The 18,171-nt window shown below is 41.3% G+C and overlaps 2 protein-coding genes, 1 non-coding gene and 1 gene segment (V, D, J or C); 2 read left to right on the top strand and 2 right to left on the bottom strand.

Moving 5' to 3' along the window:
- Positions 1 to 1,191: 1,191 nt before the first annotated feature.
- Positions 1,192 to 10,764, top strand: atg9a (ATG9 autophagy related 9 homolog A (S. cerevisiae)). 2 transcript variants are annotated; one of them, XM_037072375.1, is made up of 20 exons: positions 1,192 to 1,346; positions 1,629 to 1,684; positions 2,728 to 2,879; positions 3,010 to 3,053; positions 3,174 to 3,238; positions 3,389 to 3,538; positions 3,864 to 4,005; positions 4,108 to 4,248; positions 4,346 to 4,466; positions 4,601 to 4,776; positions 4,868 to 4,990; positions 5,538 to 5,725; positions 6,160 to 6,313; positions 7,317 to 7,496; positions 7,631 to 7,843; positions 7,956 to 8,185; positions 8,349 to 8,466; positions 8,585 to 8,855; positions 8,975 to 9,120; positions 9,217 to 10,764. In XM_037072375.1, the coding sequence occupies exons 3-20, from the start codon at positions 2,777 to 2,779 to the stop codon at positions 9,223 to 9,225; spliced, it is 2,574 nt and encodes an 857-aa protein (XP_036928270.1). In that variant the 5' UTR covers positions 1,192 to 1,346; positions 1,629 to 1,684; positions 2,728 to 2,776; the 3' UTR covers positions 9,226 to 10,764. The 2 variants fall into 2 exon arrangements, with proteins under 2 accessions (XP_036928270.1, XP_036928271.1); XM_037072376.1 differs by having other exon boundaries at positions 1,195 to 1,346; positions 1,564 to 1,684.
- Positions 10,765 to 11,305: 541 nt separating this feature from the next.
- trnak-uuu lies at positions 11,306 to 11,378 on the top strand. Its single transcript has one exon. It is a non-coding gene; the product is annotated as a tRNA-Lys (tRNA).
- A 172-nt stretch (positions 11,379 to 11,550) lies between these two features.
- zgc:112416 (uncharacterized protein LOC550509 homolog) lies at positions 11,551 to 13,864 on the bottom strand. Of its 3 annotated transcripts, XM_037125499.1 has the most exons (9): positions 13,781 to 13,864; positions 13,619 to 13,648; positions 13,433 to 13,532; positions 13,059 to 13,132; positions 12,730 to 12,900; positions 12,444 to 12,558; positions 12,221 to 12,360; positions 11,902 to 12,125; positions 11,551 to 11,722 (listed from the first exon to the last, which is right to left on the bottom strand). In XM_037125499.1, the coding sequence occupies exons 3-9, from the start codon at positions 13,464 to 13,466 to the stop codon at positions 11,704 to 11,706; spliced, it is 777 nt and encodes a 258-aa protein (XP_036981394.1). In that variant the 5' UTR covers positions 13,467 to 13,532; positions 13,619 to 13,648; positions 13,781 to 13,864; the 3' UTR covers positions 11,551 to 11,703. The 3 variants fall into 3 exon arrangements, with proteins under 3 accessions (XP_036981394.1, XP_036981392.1, XP_036981393.1); XM_037125497.1 differs by lacking the exon at positions 13,619 to 13,648 and having other exon boundaries at positions 11,551 to 12,125; positions 12,225 to 12,360; positions 13,781 to 13,813; XM_037125498.1 differs by lacking the exons at positions 13,619 to 13,648; positions 13,781 to 13,864 and having other exon boundaries at positions 13,433 to 13,599.
- Positions 13,865 to 15,601: 1,737 nt separating this feature from the next.
- LOC119004918 lies at positions 15,602 to 17,175 on the bottom strand (the record flags this gene model as incomplete). The annotated part of the segment is given in 2 exon segments: positions 15,602 to 16,192; positions 17,031 to 17,175. Coding segments are annotated over 2 exon segments (468 nt in total), but the record flags the coding sequence as incomplete, so codon positions are not given.
- Positions 17,176 to 18,171: the final 996 nt, after the last annotated feature.

Below are 18,171 nucleotides of genomic sequence, written 5' to 3'. Positions count from 1 at the left end.
TTAAATAGTTTTAAGCTGATCCCTGGCAAATTTTCATCAAAAATGTTATCCATGCATTTCTAAATATGGTGAAAATAGGAAAAGAAAGTAACTATTAATGATAATAAGTACAAAAATACATTGCTATTTGTTTGTTACCCTAATACTGATTTGTTTTACTATATATGTGTGTGTGCATGTATTAATCATTACCCATGCACACCCTTTGAAATTATAAATGGTAGCACAGTAATGGGAATGACACAAAATTTGTATGATCATGAAGGCAGTGTTGCAGAATAAAAGCCACACTTCAATAAATGAAAAGAAATTGTGTTGAAATGTTAATTTGGTAAAAGTAAAAGGAACTTGAACTCATAATGCTTAGGGTTAAAGTATCTGATATTAAAAGTACTAAAGCATCAGAAGTATATTACATTCACATAATCCTAAATAATTGATATGATAAATATATATTTCCATGTCTGTGGGTATATTTTATGATATGGTTTTACCGGCTATCGGACGACTATCAGATCTGAAATTCTGCATTTATTTCCTGATTAACTCAATCGTCTTTGTTAAAAACATGTTACTTTGGCTCTGATGCGACATGAATACTGCAAGGTGACTAGTATCTAAAGTTACCGAATAAATGTAGTCAGTAACAGGTGCAATATTTGCCTCCACAGTATAGTTAGTGAAAGTATAAAGTAGCAGCTAATACACAAGTTAGATATAATTACCTGATAATTGTACTTAAAAACAGCAGGCTACTAGAGTAAATGAACTTAGTTACAATCCATTACTGCATGTAGGCCTCCATTTTATAACAAGGTATAAAAACATACATACAAACGTGGACAGAGGCGAAATTATAATGCTGTGCACACATGATTATCAGTTTTACAGTAGACTACATGTAAAATCTACATCCCTCTTTCCCGAGCAGCATCATCCAGGAGGAGGATGCACTTGCAGAATGAGAGTGCCTCCGACAGATACTAGCACCGACCAGGCGGTGGTAGTAAATACCCATTTAATTACACCAACCAGAGTCTGCAGGGAGCCCGTCATGGAGGCTCCATCAGGGCGTGTGTCGCTGACTTCCCTTATACACACAACCCTCCCTCAGAGCCCCGCCTCCAGCAGCACCTGATTGGCCGCTGTTGTTGCCGTTGGGGAACTCTCTTTCCGATTGGCCGACGGCCCCTGCCACTCAGCTGTGACGGACGCCACACTGCTTTAGCTGTTTCGAAAATGAAACTGGCGTCGAGGGAGGTGAAAGAAAACGAAAACAAGAGGGCGAACAGATAAAAATCCATCTCTGTTCACCTTTATAAGCTGGAAGAGCTTGAGACACGAAGGTAAGGAGCTTGGGAGGGATTGAGAGGTGGCATATTTTGCTGTGAGCGAGGCGGGCCTGTGCTGTCAGAGCACGACAACAACAACACCTGGACCAGTCCTTCGCATTTTACTGTGTCTCTGCTGGACACATGAACCGCTTCAGGCTGATGTTTCTCTTGCTTTTTTTCAGTCCCGTGCTTCACCGTGTGCACTAAGCTTCTGTCTTATATCTTACAGTCCTCCTGTGTTAGTCTGAAGAGGCCAGCTCTCAGGGAAATGTCTCTCTTCCTTTTTTTATACAGCTGGGAATGTTGAGTCAACACAGCAGCTGGATAGGACGTACTGTACTGCAATGGAGGTAAGCTTGTTGTGTCTTTATCTGATATAAACCACACCATAACTTTGCCTTTCAGGGGAAAAATAAAGCAGGACTCCATGTCTGTCCTTACACCCCAGCAATTACACCACAAACCATTATTATCACATCTAGTAAATGTTGTACATCTATCTAAGTATTTCCAATGTGCTTTCTTGCTGTTTTCTTCGATATTTTTTCTGTGTATGTTATAATTACTCCATACCATGTAGCCATGTCCTCTTCAGGAACACCTGCTGTTATTATTTTACCCACCTATCTCCTGCTATAACTAAGTACACATTTCTTGAGACAGACAGTAACCTATGTGGTTGGTTTGAATTTCGGTCTAACCGACTACAGCGGATGCAACATGAAGGGGTGACACCACAAGTCATAACGTGCAAACTGCTAAAGATTCATTTTCGTCTGTGCAACAGGAAATGTGTGAACATTGTTATTGAATGTCTCAGTCAGTTACAAAACACAGATTTGATGTGTCTTCCCCTTATATGTAATCATATCAGGCATTAGAGACTCAGGAGGTTTTGCATTGGTGAAAATCAGGCTCAAGGTTTGGCACCAAAGTCTCATCACCAATTTTTTTGTTTACCCTTTTAATAGATTCAGATAATCTGCTAGCTAACTCTGGTACAATTACTTTAATGTATGTGGTGTCCCTGTGCAAAAAGCAAAGAGACAGAAGAGACTGTCCTTTAACCAGGGAAACTAAATTTGAACCCATTTGTCAGCAAGAATCCAGCTCCCAGGCTGCTGCTCTGTCACTGTAACCTTTGACCTCCCCTCAGAAGAATAAAGCAAATTAGAATATTTGCCTTCCAAATTGAGGTTAATGTCAGTGGTAAGGCGTCAATGGAAGCTGTAGCTTGTCCAACATTTTTTCAGTAAGGGTGTGTACGTGTCATAATGGGTTGATTATTAACCACGATGTGTCACCTTGTCGCATTTTTCTTTTTATATCACTGATCTGTTTCCTTCTATTTGTCTTCCCCTTTCCCTCCCCTCTTCTCTTACTGCCACTCCAGTCTGTAGCAGTGGGCTCGGCTACTTGGTGAGACCGAAGCTGATGTCACCATGGCACACTTTGACACAGAGTACCAGCGCCTGGAGGCGTCCTACAGTGACTCTCCCCCTGGAGAGGAGAACCTGCTGATGCATGTGCCTGAAGGAGCCAAATGTATGTTTGACACGCATCACAAACAAATCTGGAATTTATCACACACACAGATTCACACCTTCCTCTTTTGCATTGGTAATGATGCCCACTCTAACAACACCATTACTGATTTGTGATCATTCTTTTGCAGCTCAGTGGCACCACATAGAAAACCTCGACCTGTTTTTCCAGAGGATATCCTTTTTTAAATGGTTTTAGGCATATGTTCTGACGTGTCCCTGAACAATGTATTGTAGTTTTACACAAAAATAGTTGCTATAAGATACATTTACAGTATTCCTTAATGTCCCTCACGTATATAATCTGCACCAGAAGAATGGATTCACGTGTATGCTGCTGGGAGAGATCTTTGAGCTGGTGTAGGTATCCTGTCCGCCAGATATGATGTTTATGAATCAATATTGTGCCTCTTGTTTTGATGTGCCCTGTAAATAAGTTTCTCTTTCCCTTTCTCTTTCTCCTCCTCCTCCTCCTCCTCGTCCTCCTCCTCCATTTCTGTCTCCATGCAGTCAGCTGCTGTTTGTGGTTGGCTTCACGGTCTTCCTCGCAAACTGTGTGGACTATGACATACTGTTTGCCAACAAGTTTGTAAATCACACTGATTCATCTAAAGTCACCTTGCCTGATGCCTTCCTCCCAGTGGATGTGTGCAGTGCCCGGTGAGTGTCAAGCATTCGAGCAGACTAACTACTTTTGTGCGGGATGTATATGATTCATGGATCAGTTATTTGACTGTTGCCTGTCCTTGATAATCTCTGATATTTGATACCAGACTCCCAGAATAGGATCACTGTCCACACTGTCCATGCCCTTTTATATAAATCCTACTAAGTAGAGTCTCTGTTGTTATTTATAAAGCTGAAATATTAGCTCCAGTGAGTTTTCATCTGCTATAAAGGCCTATTAAATTGGCCAAAGCATTCAGACATGACCTTAATGAAAGCTACATCTTTAAATCATACAAGTAAATATTTTCTCCCACAGTATCAGAGACAATGCATTTGTGATCTTCGTGCTGATTATCTCGGGGGTGTTTTGGCTTCACCGCCTTGTCAAATTCATCTACAACGTCTGCTGCTACTGGGAGATCCGATCCTTCTACATCAATGCACTCAAGATGACCATGGTGAGACATATATAAGATATTTGAAGATTTGTTTTATATTCCTTAGAAGGAGTGATTGTGCAATTTACACCAACCTGAACTGTGCTTTTTTTCCCTTTTCAGTCAGAACTCCCCTACGCAACATGGCAGGAGGTTCAGGCCAGGATAGTGGAGATCCAGAAGGAGCACCAAATCTGCATCCACAAGAAAGAGCTGACAGAGCTCGACATCTACCACCGCATCCTCCGCTTTAAAAATTACATGGTACGCTGTTTGTTTGCTGAACTATTCTTGTCTGACTGAGATACTTGCAAACATCATGCAACAGCCTACCCAAGCTTTTCTTCCTGTGCATCTCTAGGTTGCCATGGTGAATAAATCCCTCCTTCCTGTACGATTTCGACCCCCGGTCCTCGGAGAGTGTGTGTTCTTCACCCGGGGACTCAAATACAACTTTGAGCTCATCTTTTTTTGGGGTCCAGGTGTGTCAATGTTCGGTGTGCATTATAGACTGTATGAAATGAGCTATTTGCATTCGAACAATCAAATATTTGCCTGTTTGTCAAAGGAGTCCTCTTTTGACCTCCCTTGTTGTTTTTGCCCGGCTGCTCTGTAGGCTCTCTGTTTGAGAATGAGTGGAGCCTGAAACCAGAGTACAAGAGAGGAGGTAACAGGCTTGAGCTGGCAGACAGGCTGGCATCCCGTATTCTGTGGATTGGCATCGCCAATCTGCTGCTGTGCCCAGTCATTCTGGTGTGGCAGATTCTCTACGCCTTTTTTAGTTACACAGAGGTTAGTGGTTTACATGCGCATGCAAACTTTATGCAATTTCCTTTTTTTATTTGCTGCTTTAGATCATATTTTGGTGTGTGTGTGTGATCAGGTGATCAAGCGAGAGCCTGGTTCTCTGGGAGCGAGATGCTGGTCTCTGTACGGTCGATGTTACCTGCGTCACTTCAATGAGCTGGACCATGAGCTCATGTCACGCCTCAGCAAAGGCTACAAGGTCGGTATCTCCTGCAAACACTTGATGCCCTCAAGTTTCTTGTAACATTGATTGATGGAACAACATTTCGAGAGTATCTAACTTGCCTATCATGATGTATTTCTAAGTGAAACTGGGTTCAGCAGACGGGACATGAGGTTGGGAGAAATTTGATTTGTTAATGAATAAATTCTAGCTTGGACTACTGAATTTTAGCTCTGTGTTGGTAAAAGTTGAAGGCGTATTGATTTGTGGACGTCATGTTATTGGTTGATGTTGTTTGGTTCAAGCATGGGATGGATTTTGATATAAGAATTGTATTTTTTAGCATGTCTTGTTAAACAAGTGCACAGTATAACTCAGGATTTAATGTATAAGTAATAAATAAGCATCACTTCATCTCGACTATAGCTACACAGAATTTGTCTGTCAGTGCAGATTATTTTGTTTTGATTTCCTGCTATAAATACTTGCAGTAGTTCCTCTTATCCATTGCCACACAGTTAGTAATTAAGTCCACCTCTTCCTTTTTCTCTTCCTCTTCCTTTTTTTTCCTGTTTTGGTTCAGGCTGCATCCAAGTATATGAACTGTTTCCTCTCGCCGCTCCTGACTGTGGTGGCCAAAAACGTTGCGTTTTTTGCCGGGTCTCTTCTGGCTGTCCTCATCGCCCTGACGATCTACGACGAGGACGTTCTCGCAGTAGAACACGTTCTCTCGTCGATCACCCTGCTTGGAGTGTGTATCACAGTCTGCAGGTAGGAGATACGTGTGACACAGTTAATATGTCTGCTAGTCTCATCCTTAACTGGTTCAATACTAATACTATATGAAATGGCAAACAGATACAGATTTGAAACATGAATAACTGACACAAATCTTCAGCTACATGGAACTTAAGGGCTTTTAACCACTGTGAGCCATTTCTCTTTTGCCCTTTCAAAGCTACCCTGAGTAGTAATCCCTTTAATGCTCTCCAGCAGCTTATTCTGCTGTATGACTGCTGAGTTTAAGAGGGTTTCCTTCCTTAAGTAGCCTTCGACTATTAATAGCCCTAAATTAAGATAATTTGATATTTCACAATGTTCCCATGAATTAAATTAAATTGTGACATTCAAGAATCCACATAAAAAGCAACAGTGAAATATTTTCATTTGATTTTGGATCTCTTTCCCACCACCTCTCTCTTCAGATCATTTATTCCTGATAAGAACATGGTGTTTTGTCCTGAGCAGCTGCTACGGGTTATCCTGGCTCATATCCATTACATGCCCGACCACTGGCAGGGCAATGCACATAGATATGAGACTCGTGACCAGTTCTCCCAGCTCTTCCAGTACAAAGCAGTGAGTATGAATTCTGAACTAGGAATAAATATCAAGACTCTGGGTAATGGAATTAACTTGTCAAATCTATGTTGTATAGGCCTTTTCTATTGTAGACATTTTGCTATGCAATCTTGGGTGTAATTAATTAGCATTTCTGATGACTGTATTCCATTTTTATATGCTAAATTAAGGGCACTGGTAAGTGTGCCAGCTGTCTCGTGGACGTGGTTTTCTGGGACAGTTATAAATGCATTCAAGCCATCATCACTCATTTATATCAATTACACCTTTCCATTATGACGACTCAGAGTGCCTGCTGTGAAAAACACCAATAGTCACTTCGTCATATCCTCTCTTAACATTTATTTGCAACACTTAGCTTTTTTCTCTGAAACAGAGCTTTAATCCAATTCCATTGTTTGCATTTATATCTCAAAGAGACAAATATGACCACAGATTTCTGCTGCTACCTACTAAACAGATTCACAGAAGTTGTAGGGTGGGTGTTGTACCTGTAGTGCTATTTATCCAACTTGATTGTTTTACTGTGAGTTTTGGAGATATCAACTGTAGAGACGTCTGCCTTCTCTGGGATTGTGGTGCCCAAAGCACAGTATCACTGTGCAGAAGGAAGCATGCATCTCCTCATGGACAAGAGGCTTGTGCTCGTGACAGCATGGGATGAAAACATTACTGGTGTCTTCCATAGCTGAGCTGTATTGTTAGCCAGCTTGGTTAACTAGCTAGCCATGAGTTGATCCATACTTCCTTCTGCTTGGTGATGCAATCTAAATAGATAAATACCACTACTGGTAAGAGGAAAAATGTGCAGTTGGGATTTGGGGATAACTGTCCCTTTAAGTATGTACACTACCAGCTGGTGGCATTTTGAATCAAGATTTCAAACAAAAAGAATTCACCACATTTAAACATATGAATCAGAGGTTCAATATATGATCTGATGCGCTTGCAGAACCCTGTACTATACTGTTCAGGTTGAACTCCTCTGTTTTCTTTCCAGGTGTTTATTCTAGAGGAGCTGATAAGTCCAGTTGTGACTCCCATCATCTTGATCTTCTCTCTGAGAAGGAAGTCTCTGGAGATCATTGATTTCTTCAGGAACTTCACTGTGGAGGTGGTTGGTGTTGGAGACACTTGCTCCTTTGCCCAGATGGACATCAGGCAGCATGGACACCCTGCGGTGAGGGACTGCCACTATAAGTTCAGCCACATACACATGCAAAGATGGAGACACGGTTGAAAATATTTGAAGTAAGTAGTTGAATAAATCTGTGGGCACATCTTTGGGTTGACTCTCTCCCTTCTCGTCTGTAGTGGATGTCAGAGGGGAAGACGGAGGCGTCTATCTACCAACAGGCAGAGGATGGGAAGACAGAGTTATCTCTGATGCACTTTGCCATCACCAACCCTCAGTGGCAGCCTCCTCAGGAGACCACACACTTCATCAGCCAGTTGAAAGAACGAGTTCACAGAGAAGCTACGGGGGCTCCTTCAGACACCAATCCACTCTCACTCTCTGAGTCTGAGGTACAGTGGTAAACAAATATCCATGCTCAAGTATCACTGTGGTCTTCAGTGAAATCTTCAGAGGTAAAACAGATTTTCACTCTTGCCTTTTTTTTTTTATTTACTTTTGTAGCCAAGGAGCCTCATTGCAAACATCTTAGGTCCCTCTACACTGACCTCCGTACATTTCGGCAGGGACAGCTCTTTGACCAATCATGCCGCAGCTGGCATAAGCGACGGGGCATCTGCCTTACGCTCCCTCTCCCCAGTCAGCAGCAGTCTTCACCTGAGAGGCAGTTTGAGTGCAGCTCACAGGGCTGCCGGCCACACTTCAGCGATGAGCAAAGGAATGGCAGGCTCCGGGTAAGAAAATTCACCCTCTGAATGCATCTTTCTGTCCTTTTACACAGTACACTAGGGTGGCTGACCATGTTTGTAAGAGCTAAATTCAGTTCTCCTTTTATCTGTATTCCATGTAATTCATGTCCTCATTTTTTCTTTACACTTTTATATTCTCTCTCTGTAGGACTGATGCCCGGACTGTGAGCTCAGGCAGCAGTGCATGGGAGGGTCAACTTACCAGTTTGGTCCTGTCAGAGTATGCCTCCACTGAGATGAGCATCCATGCACTTTACATGCATGAGGTAATTGTGTGGTAACAGAATGGAGGACACCTGTATGAGTCATGAACTATATTTTTCTTCTTTTTCTGAATATCTTAGAGATCCTCACCTATTCCAACTTTTTTCCCCCCCCTTGTAGCTACACAAGCAGCAGTCTCGGGGCGAGCTCTCCCGTCACACGTGGCACAGGCAGGAGAGCGACGAAAGCAGCGACAGCGTCCCCGATGAAGTCAGGAGCGAACCCAACCCTCACTCCAGAAATTTCCCGCGCTCACACACTTTCCCCACCACAGTTGCCAGTCCCAGTGCCATTCCCACTTCAGCTTCTGCAGGTGCCACCGGCAGTACCACTCTGGGCCAGGAGGGGGCATCCTCGCAGAGCAGCACCCAGAGGCGCTTTAGTGGATCAGGTACCTCTGTATTTGATGATCTCTGTCTCCATGTTTTGCACATCATGCATTTGTGAGGGTAATTTACAGTGACAGTTCTGTGCTAATTTTTGACCACACTTTGTCTCTCTGTTTTCCAGACTCTTTTGGAGCTGGGGGGAAAGCAGCGAGGTCGGCCCGTGTGCCAATGGGAGGCTGGGCAGAGGACGGCCAGGCAGCGCCACGACACCACGACCCACTACCAGAGGAGAGCTCGGAGGATGAAATGCCTCCTCACATCCACAAGGTGAATGCTGTGCTTGTGTGGTTGGAATGGCTATGTTAATTTGCATGCGTGCTCTGAAAATAAATTTACATTTTTGTTCTCCTATTCTTACTTTAGGTTACATAACCATGCCAGCTGTATAAGTGTCTGCGTCCCACCCTCCGCAGATCATCGTTCATTACCAGACTTTTGTCCAGGACTGACCACAGATGAAGATGGATATGTGCAATCCCTATAAACATTTAACTAGTGGAGTCATCTGGACAGGTCGATGACTGATGCCACCATCAACTTCATCAAAGATACTATATGCCTAAACAGGCAAACAGGGTATATATCTGGATTTGTGTACTAAAAGAGGACCTATAGGATCAAGTTATTTCTAATAGCCACTTACACCATCAGAACACACTACAGTTTTTTTTTTTTTAATATCAAAAGATTGCATAATGAAAGTGCATGTGTTGCTGAGATGTTAACAGAAGTTGTGAACACTGGGAGCATTCTTGGCACTTTGTCACTATAAAAGAACAAAAAACAATGAAACATTTTGCCCACAAACATGATCACAGTAATCCAAATTCAGCTGTTTATTTGCACTACTATTTAAAAAGTGCAATGTGAAGAATGTATGGCATCGCTCACCAAAATGTGTTGAGAAAGGCGCAGGTAACACACTGACTTTCATTGTGCGTATCTCCTCTTTTAGCAGGAGGCTACGTATCCTGCCCTGTGCTCTGTATCTCAGCTTGCATTCTTCCTCTTAGCGAAACATAGAAAAGGCATCAAATCGTATTTCAGATTCACCATTCAATGCAATTGCTTGACGTTTTCAATAATATAATTTACTCCTCACATTTTAGATTGTTCATGTGAGCTTTCTAAAATCTACGTCTGACTTTTTTTGCGCAGATAGACGCTTGTTAAAAGTTAATTGTACGGCGTATCCTGGTAGTCTGCACACACGTGTACCGCGTAAATAAATGTCATAAGGGTTTTTCACAGCAAACATCCAGAAAATTCAATTAATCAAATTTAATCACAAGGGGCCAAGATTTTCTGGTGTGTAACCAGAGATGCTGTATGCAGGCACATGTTAATCAGATTTCAGCCTTGATTTTTATTATTTACCAGTCATTATTTGTCAACACACAAGGCTGTTTTTTAAGCATGTAATATTGACTTCTGTGCCATACAAAAAGCCCTCAAGCACAAATGCATGATCATCATCCATACACATCTTCTGAAGAGTTGTAATTTATCCTGCATAGTGACCCATCGTCTCCTTCTGCTCAACCACAGCATGACTCTCCTGTTCCCTGTCACCACGCCTCAATTCTTTCAGAGAAGAATTATGCACTTTAATTATCTGTTAACTCAGAGGGTGTCACTCGTTTGTATGTTTTCATATAAATAAATTGTAATTATTTTATTTATCAAAAGGGACGTGCCATGATGATTGAAAGCTATGAATCAAGGTTGTGTTATCTGTTGTGGACTGATAATACGATTAAGGAAGCAGTGATTCAGTGTGGTAACGTAAGTTTAAGTGACCATTTTTGGGTTTTAATGTTGTTGTGTATTATAGATCTTGTAAAATACCATTTTGTACAGCTGTAAATTCATCCATTAAAGACAAGGCAATGGCGTTGTGTGTAGACTGTACGGACTAATGTGACAAAATGACATGGATAGTGAATTAGTAAACTTTATACCGGGGTGTTGGTTAAACAGAAAGAAAGTTATACATGAGTAAAAGTAAAGACATTAAGCATAAAAAACATAAGTAAAAGGTAGATTATATGTATATTTACATGTATGTTAAATGAGTTTTACTTGAGTAAATGTGATTAGTTAAATGGCATCAGAGTAAATCTGCCTCCACTTCTACACATCCAGATCTACGAAGTACTTCAAGTTGAAACTGCTAAATTAAAGACAAATATATTAATATCTCATTTGCGACAGTTTGGCGCTACGATGCATCATCTTCTGAACACCACAAGGTGGCGCCTGTAGCACACAAGCTGCTCAGGAAGCAGTCTGTACTGTCCCTGTGGCTTTATAGATACCGCACCCTGTTTAGATCGACACCTCAGGATGATTTTGTTTTGAGGCTGCGCTCTTTCCTTTATATTTTATGCGTACTTTATATGTGTAGTATTGCAGACGTCCAATTCTGTGCACGCGTCGCCTCTCTAACAGGGCCCGGATAGCTCAGTCGGTAGAGCATCAGACTTTTAATCTGAGGGTCCAGGGTTCAAGTCCCTGTTCGGGCGTCGCTGTTCTTTTTTCTTCCTTCGGTCTTCGTGACCTTGTCACTGCAATATCCATTTGGCATATAGTATAAACAGTACACATTTACAGACCGAGCATTAGGCAATACAAATATTATGATGAATCAAAAGATAAATAAGGTGAACATTATATCAATATCGAAAAGTCGTTTTTATTTATATATTTATTTATTTTTTTATAAATGTTTGTTAACCCACCAGCTCAGAGTTTACATAATATACTTTAAGGAAGATTTAAAAGTTATGCAACTTTTCTCTAGGTTTCATTTCCAAGTACATGTCAAATATGTTCCTTGTTTCTTGTTACTCAGAAGGTAATCTTAGTCCTGTACACAACACAGACTCAAAACAAATGCATTTCATTGTGAATGATAATAATAATAATAATAATAATAATAATAATAATAATAATAATAATAATAATAATAATAATAATAATAATAATAATTCACTATGTGCCTATAATATTAGCAGATGAAGACCACATGCTGTTTGTAAGTCTTACGTATTGAGTTGTGGGAGTGTAAAAGGGGCTGTTACATGGTGTATGGAGGGTAGTTGTGCCCCTGCCTGCCCTGCTGGGACAGACTGCACCCCTGGTATCCATGTAGGGTGGCCGATGATAGGTGGCAGGTGTTGTGCTGCAGGGTTAGAATCATAGTGATGATGATGATGGACAGCAGTTCCCCTTGGTTTGACGTCCGGCCTCGCAAAAGCAGGGTAACCTTCCTGGAAATATAGATTTGGGACTGTTAAGTGTCAGAGTTGCGACGTCTTGCTTTATCTTTAAGTCAGAGAGTCAGAGAGTGTGTGTTTGTGTGTACCTGCCCGAAATATGTTGGTGCATAGAGACCGGGCCCCCCAGGTGGTGACATGCCCAAGGGAGGCATGGCTTTCAGCATCATATTTTGCATTATGATTTGGTGCATCTGGGCGTTTTGCATCAGCATCATTTCTACCATGTCTACACATAAAAGAAATGCACGCACATTCATAGGAATACAAGGGGATTAGACTGAATGTACATCTCTGTTTGTGGTTGCGTACCCTCTTTGATGCTGCCTGAGCGTGGCGCTGGGTAGGGCTGAGGTGGAGGAATCTGGGTAATCAGAGGCTGCTGCTGTGGCAGCTGTTGGATGATGGTGGCGGGCTGCTGGGGGAGCTGCAAAGGGACGGGAAGTAAGTCAGGCGGGGGCTTCGTTTGCATGGGTAATCATGACTCTTCTTACACTATTGAATTAATGATGATTAAAATTTAATCTTGATGGTGGAAAGAATACCAAAACAAAATAGAAAGGAAGAAAAGAAGGGGCTCTGGAGAGGTGTGGCTCACGGTCTGTTGGATGATGCGTGGAGGCTCAGGTGGAGGAGGCAGAACGGGGGTCGGCTGGTAGAATGGGAGTGGTGGAGGCGGCTGAGGGGCCATAAAGTAACGGGACCGGTCCTGTCTTCGTGACCCTCCCCAGGTGTGGGGTCTGTGGAGGTCCTCCAGCATGTGCTGCTCCTGCAGGGAGGACAACAAACAGAGACAAAAAACAAGCCCTGACAATGACATGCAGCAAGTTACTAGGAATGTCTTTCTCTTTCTTTTCTTTTCTCTTTCTTCTCTCTATAAATGATGATAATAGAAATGTACGTGTAATGTGTTGAAGATGTACTAACCCTGAGTCTTCGCAGTAGGTGCTGCTTCCGCCTCAGTGCACGGTGCAGCTGATCAAACTGTCCATCATAACTCCCTGAACAGACACAATTATGTTGACAGAAGCAACTCCCACTTTTAGTTCATTGTATCTGCCTTCTAATTATCATGTTTTGAATTAAATACAATTTCTTCCACCTTTTTTTACCAGCCCCCACACAAAAAGTGGTCAGTTTCATATCCATTTACTACCAGGTTAATTTCATAATAGTTCCTATTATCAGCTCACTGTATAGTGTATTTAATTTCTAGTGTCTACAGGTTAAGTTCATACTTTCTATAGTGTCTACAATTCATCATTAAAAAACTGTGTGTGTGTGTGTGTGTGTTTACTTACTTGCAGACTGGACAGACTCTGCTCTGTCATCCATGCTGCGTTTTTTGTTTTTCCAGCCTCTTGAAAGGCAGATGTTTAAATGTAAATTCCTCAGGTAAAACTAGAAAAAAAGAATTCAGAACAATCCAGTGAATGAAGTTCCTGTAAAATCTTTCCGCATTAACAGATTGCAGACCAGCCTCTCACCTGAGTCTTGTCATCTAATCACCCACAGAACTGCCGTGTTAAAGATCGCATGAATCAGCGTTATTGTTACATTTTGTGTTTGATGAACATCCAACAAGTGGTTGAAATAGACATAAACACACAAACAGACATGCAAATACATAGTTTTATTATCATAGTTACCTGAATTCTTGGCATTTGGAGTGACACACTCAGACTTTGTGTTCACCTGTGGAGCCAGACAGTGGTTGCCATGATACACAGAAACACTGAGACCTAACCATGACCTGCATAACTACCTGTTCTCTATGGCTTGAGACAGAAGAGAGAGTGGGACTATTATTTCACATGAAATTATCTTACCAAGATTGTTCAGAAACCATTTTCATCAAGTTCCATCAAGTTAAAGCTTAAGAATGTGACTACAGGCCAAGTTCTTAAGACTTGACTGTTTTTATTGATTGATTTTATTTGCACTATCCTGAGAACAGCAACTGGATCTGGATGATATGAATGACATGAAGGCTAATTACATACATACATACATACATACATACATACATACATACATACATACATACATACATACATACATACATACATACATACATACATACATACATACAAACAAACAGACAAACAAACAAACAAATAAATAAATAAATGTGTCATTTCATAGTAAGTTCAGTGTTGATCCAGGCTGCCAGCAGGGGATGATATAGACCTGTTGATCAGCACAAAGTCATGCGATTGTCAAGAGGTCAAGAAGTGAGGAGAAGAGAACTAAATTAGAGCGTAGACAAAATTTTGAATGGCTGAATGATCCTCAACATGGGGAACTTTCATTCCACCTCCCCTGTTTCTGTTTCACATCAACAGGTGTGTGTTTGCCTTCTTGAACGTCTTTTGCATGATTTTAATGCATCACTGCACCCAAGAGTTTAAAATCTTATGTCACAGAGAGTCTGAACTGTTTTCCTGTACTCACACTGAAAACTGCATCAAGATGATGTTGCCAATAACTCTGATTGTCATGTTGGGATTTCTGAGTCAAGGTGAGAGATTCTGAAAATGTTTGGTGCAAATTCAGTCAGTGCTCTCCACATTTACTTTTGTGTAACTTTGTCATTTCTCATTTCAGAGTCTTCTGCCAACAATTTTCTGACACAGGCTGACAAATCCAAGTCTGTTAGTCTTGGAGGGACTGTGACCATCAGCGCCACAGGGAGTTCAGATATTGGTGCTGATCTCAGTTGGTACCTTCAGAAACCTGGACAGGCTCCCAAACTTCTTATATATGATGCATCAACTCTAAACTCTGGAACTCCGTCTCGATTCAGTGGCAGTAGATCTGGTTCTGACTACACTCTGACCATCAGTGGTGTTCAGGCTGAAGATGTTGGAGATTACTACTGTCTGGGCTTTCATAGTGATGGAACGTTCACACAGTGATTCAGAGCCGTACAAAAACCTCCTTCAGTCTGACTGAAGTGAAAACGGCCTGCTGCAGGTGCAGAGGGTTGGTGAAGAGACTGTGATGAGGAGAACTGGTCCAGTGAACACAAGAGTCATCAAGCAGAACCACAATGAACCTAAAGAAAACTGAAACTAACTCAAATACATTTTTCTATACACAGTTTTCAACTTAAATCCATTTCAGTAACTTACGTAACATATTTTTGGTGTAAATTGATAAAAAAAAAAAAAACAGTTATTGTTGGACTTTAACCACTGATATAAAAAGTGTCTCTGTTAATAGCTGCACTAAACTGTGTAAAACAAAAAAGTCAAAGGCAGGAATGTCATTTTGGTTTATTAGGCTTTATTGTACTAATTAAGATTATTTCATGTTCAAAATGTGAGATTTTGTATTCAGATTTCACAAAGTAGAACCATCTCCTGTTCTTTCATGTATAATATAACATTAGTTATGATGCTGAGAATATCAAGAAGATATTTTTTATGATGAATATATGATAAAAATAAAAACAAAGACACTGACTCTTTATAATCCACAGTTTTATTAAGTGATGATTTCATGTTCAAAGTCTCTCTTTGAGACAAACTGATGATATTCAGTAAGATTTGTAAAGTACAGAAGAAGAAGAAGAAAATGCAGAAGATCAGTATTAGACAGCAACATGCAGACCGACACACTGAGCAGAGAGCTGTGAAACCTGCAGAAACATGTGAACAGAGGAGATCTGGAGCTTCATCAGGATCTCTATGAAAGCAGCAGCATCATCTCCAGACAGGAAGTGTTGCTGAAGCTCTACTCTGAGCAGCGCTCAGGCTCCAGGCTTTGAGTGACGGGGCTCTGTCCATTCAGACTGGCCTCACAGCTGACTGAGCCCGCCTTCCTCCACTGGTCTGCAGAGAGGCTCAGGGTGCTGCTCCAGCTGTAGCGGCCGTCCGTCCCCAGGACCTCCGGGCTGTGTGACACCCCTGAGGAGCTGCTGCTGCCCCCCACCTTCCAGCCCAGCCTCCAGGTGGAGGGGAAGCCCCCGCTGGACAGACACACCAGTGTGGCATCTCCCTGCTGCAGCTGCTCTCTGGAGGGGGGGAGGACGGTCAGGGTGGGCTGCACCACACCCACTGGAGGAGAGAGAGAGGGGGGGGAGGAGAGGGGGGGAGAGAAGACACAGTCATGAGAGTGAAGGCTTGGTAATAAAGACACATGACAAACTGCTCGTTTCTTATATTTGATCCAATCTAACAGAATAAGTTGTGCTGCTGCTGCTGCTGCTGCTCTCATAAATCACTCAGTATCAGACCATCAGACACACCATTCAAGTGGAAATGCAACTAGAAAGCTTCACTGATGAAGATTATTGACGACGTCTTCACGTGTGTTTCATAATGTGTGACAGTTAATAACTCGTCCCTGTGATGATTTTCTTCTGTTCAAACTGACGGAGCTGAAACACTCATGTGAACACAGTTCAAACCTTTGTCATCTGTCTCTTTCACTTCCTTTTAACCACATGTGAAATGAATGAAGCATGAACACAAAGATAAGCTGCATTTACTGATAAAATACTTTTTGTGTTTAAAAATCTTTTACATGTAAAAACTGTTTGAATGTTCAGAATAAACAACATTTCAATAAAATTAAACTTCTGTAGTTGTGTGTTTTGAGCATCAGAGGTTTTACAGTGAGGTTAATATTAAATATTTTGAAGCAAAGAACAACTTAAACTGATCATAAAAAACAGAAAATTAAAAAAGAGATGAGTTATTCGGTGCCTCTTAAAATCAAATTATATGCACCTACAATTTCTGCCAAGTTTCCTCTCAGGTTGTGATCAACTTCATGAAATAATTATGATTATCAATAACATTCAAATATGGAACTTGATCAGAATCTCAATAAATATTTGATAAAAGTCATATTCGCCATTTGTTGTATGAAATAAAAATCTCTGGTACTTACAGTCAACGACGAGTTTGGTTCCTCCACCGAAAGTCCACCACAGTGATACAAACTCATTAAGTGGCCGTACAAAAACCTCCTGCACTGTGAACAAGCATCTTTCCTCTGAAAACACTCTCTGATTTTTATAATAACACACAAATATTTATATTCACTGAATATACAAAGAACTTTCAATATGTTGGATTGAAAATATTGAATGAATACAAATAATTTCTTTCATTTTCTTGACTTTTCTACTCCTGACAGAGAAAGGATCACAGTCTGATTGTAACAAAATCACTTTTGACAATTTTATAGCAATTTATACATGATTAAATCAAAATGATGCTTTTCTGATAATCATAATTTACTGATAACTCATATTAATCAGGTAATTAATATATTCTTTATCTACTTTAAACCCTGTGAATGAATGAAAGGCAGACAAACAGACATATAACAACCACAGTGGACACAAACTCATCTTAAATCCTCGACTCCACTTCTAATATAAATATTTTCCTCTGTTCCATTAAGATCATAGATGGTGTAAATCCAAGCAGTGTTTCTCCTGATGTTGTGTCCCACGTTGCCTTCAGTGTTCAGCTGAGAGCAGAGAAATCATTTCCATAGAGAGGAGGCTTTGCATGGTCAGCTGATCCTCCAGTGAACTGAGAAGGTTTATAGTCCTGTGAGTTCAACACTGCAGGACTCACATCTGTCAGTCAACACAGCAGAAAGCACAACCACCATGACTCTCATCACCATCCTCATCTGGACGCTGGCCTGCTGCTGTTTTACAGGTTGGTTCACTCAGCAACATTTCACACATGATGTGCTGCCTTTTCTCTCATTGATTTCTGCTGATAAATCAATGATTTGTTTCTGTGTGCAGGATGCAGCGGTCAGGTGACTGTGACTCAGCCTCCAGTAGTGACATCTGCTCCAGGATCCACTGCCACTCTCACCTGTAACACCAACCAAGCTGTTTACGGTGGTGATCGTCTGTTCTGGTATCAACAGAAATCTGGACAGCCTCCAAAGCTCCTAATAACATATGTGAGCACACTTGAATCAGGAACACCAGCTCGGTTTAGTGGCAGTGGAAGAAGCTCTGCCTTCACTTTGACCATCAGTGGAGTTCAGACTGAAGATGCAG

The sequence above is a fragment of the Acanthopagrus latus genome, chromosome 16 (genome assembly GCF_904848185.1).
Source record: "Acanthopagrus latus isolate v.2019 chromosome 16, fAcaLat1.1, whole genome shotgun sequence".
Classification (NCBI taxonomy): Eukaryota; Metazoa; Chordata; class Actinopteri; order Spariformes; family Sparidae; genus Acanthopagrus; species Acanthopagrus latus.
The sequence above is the reverse complement of the archived record's forward strand: the minus strand, read 5'-3'. Positions and strand labels throughout refer to the sequence as shown.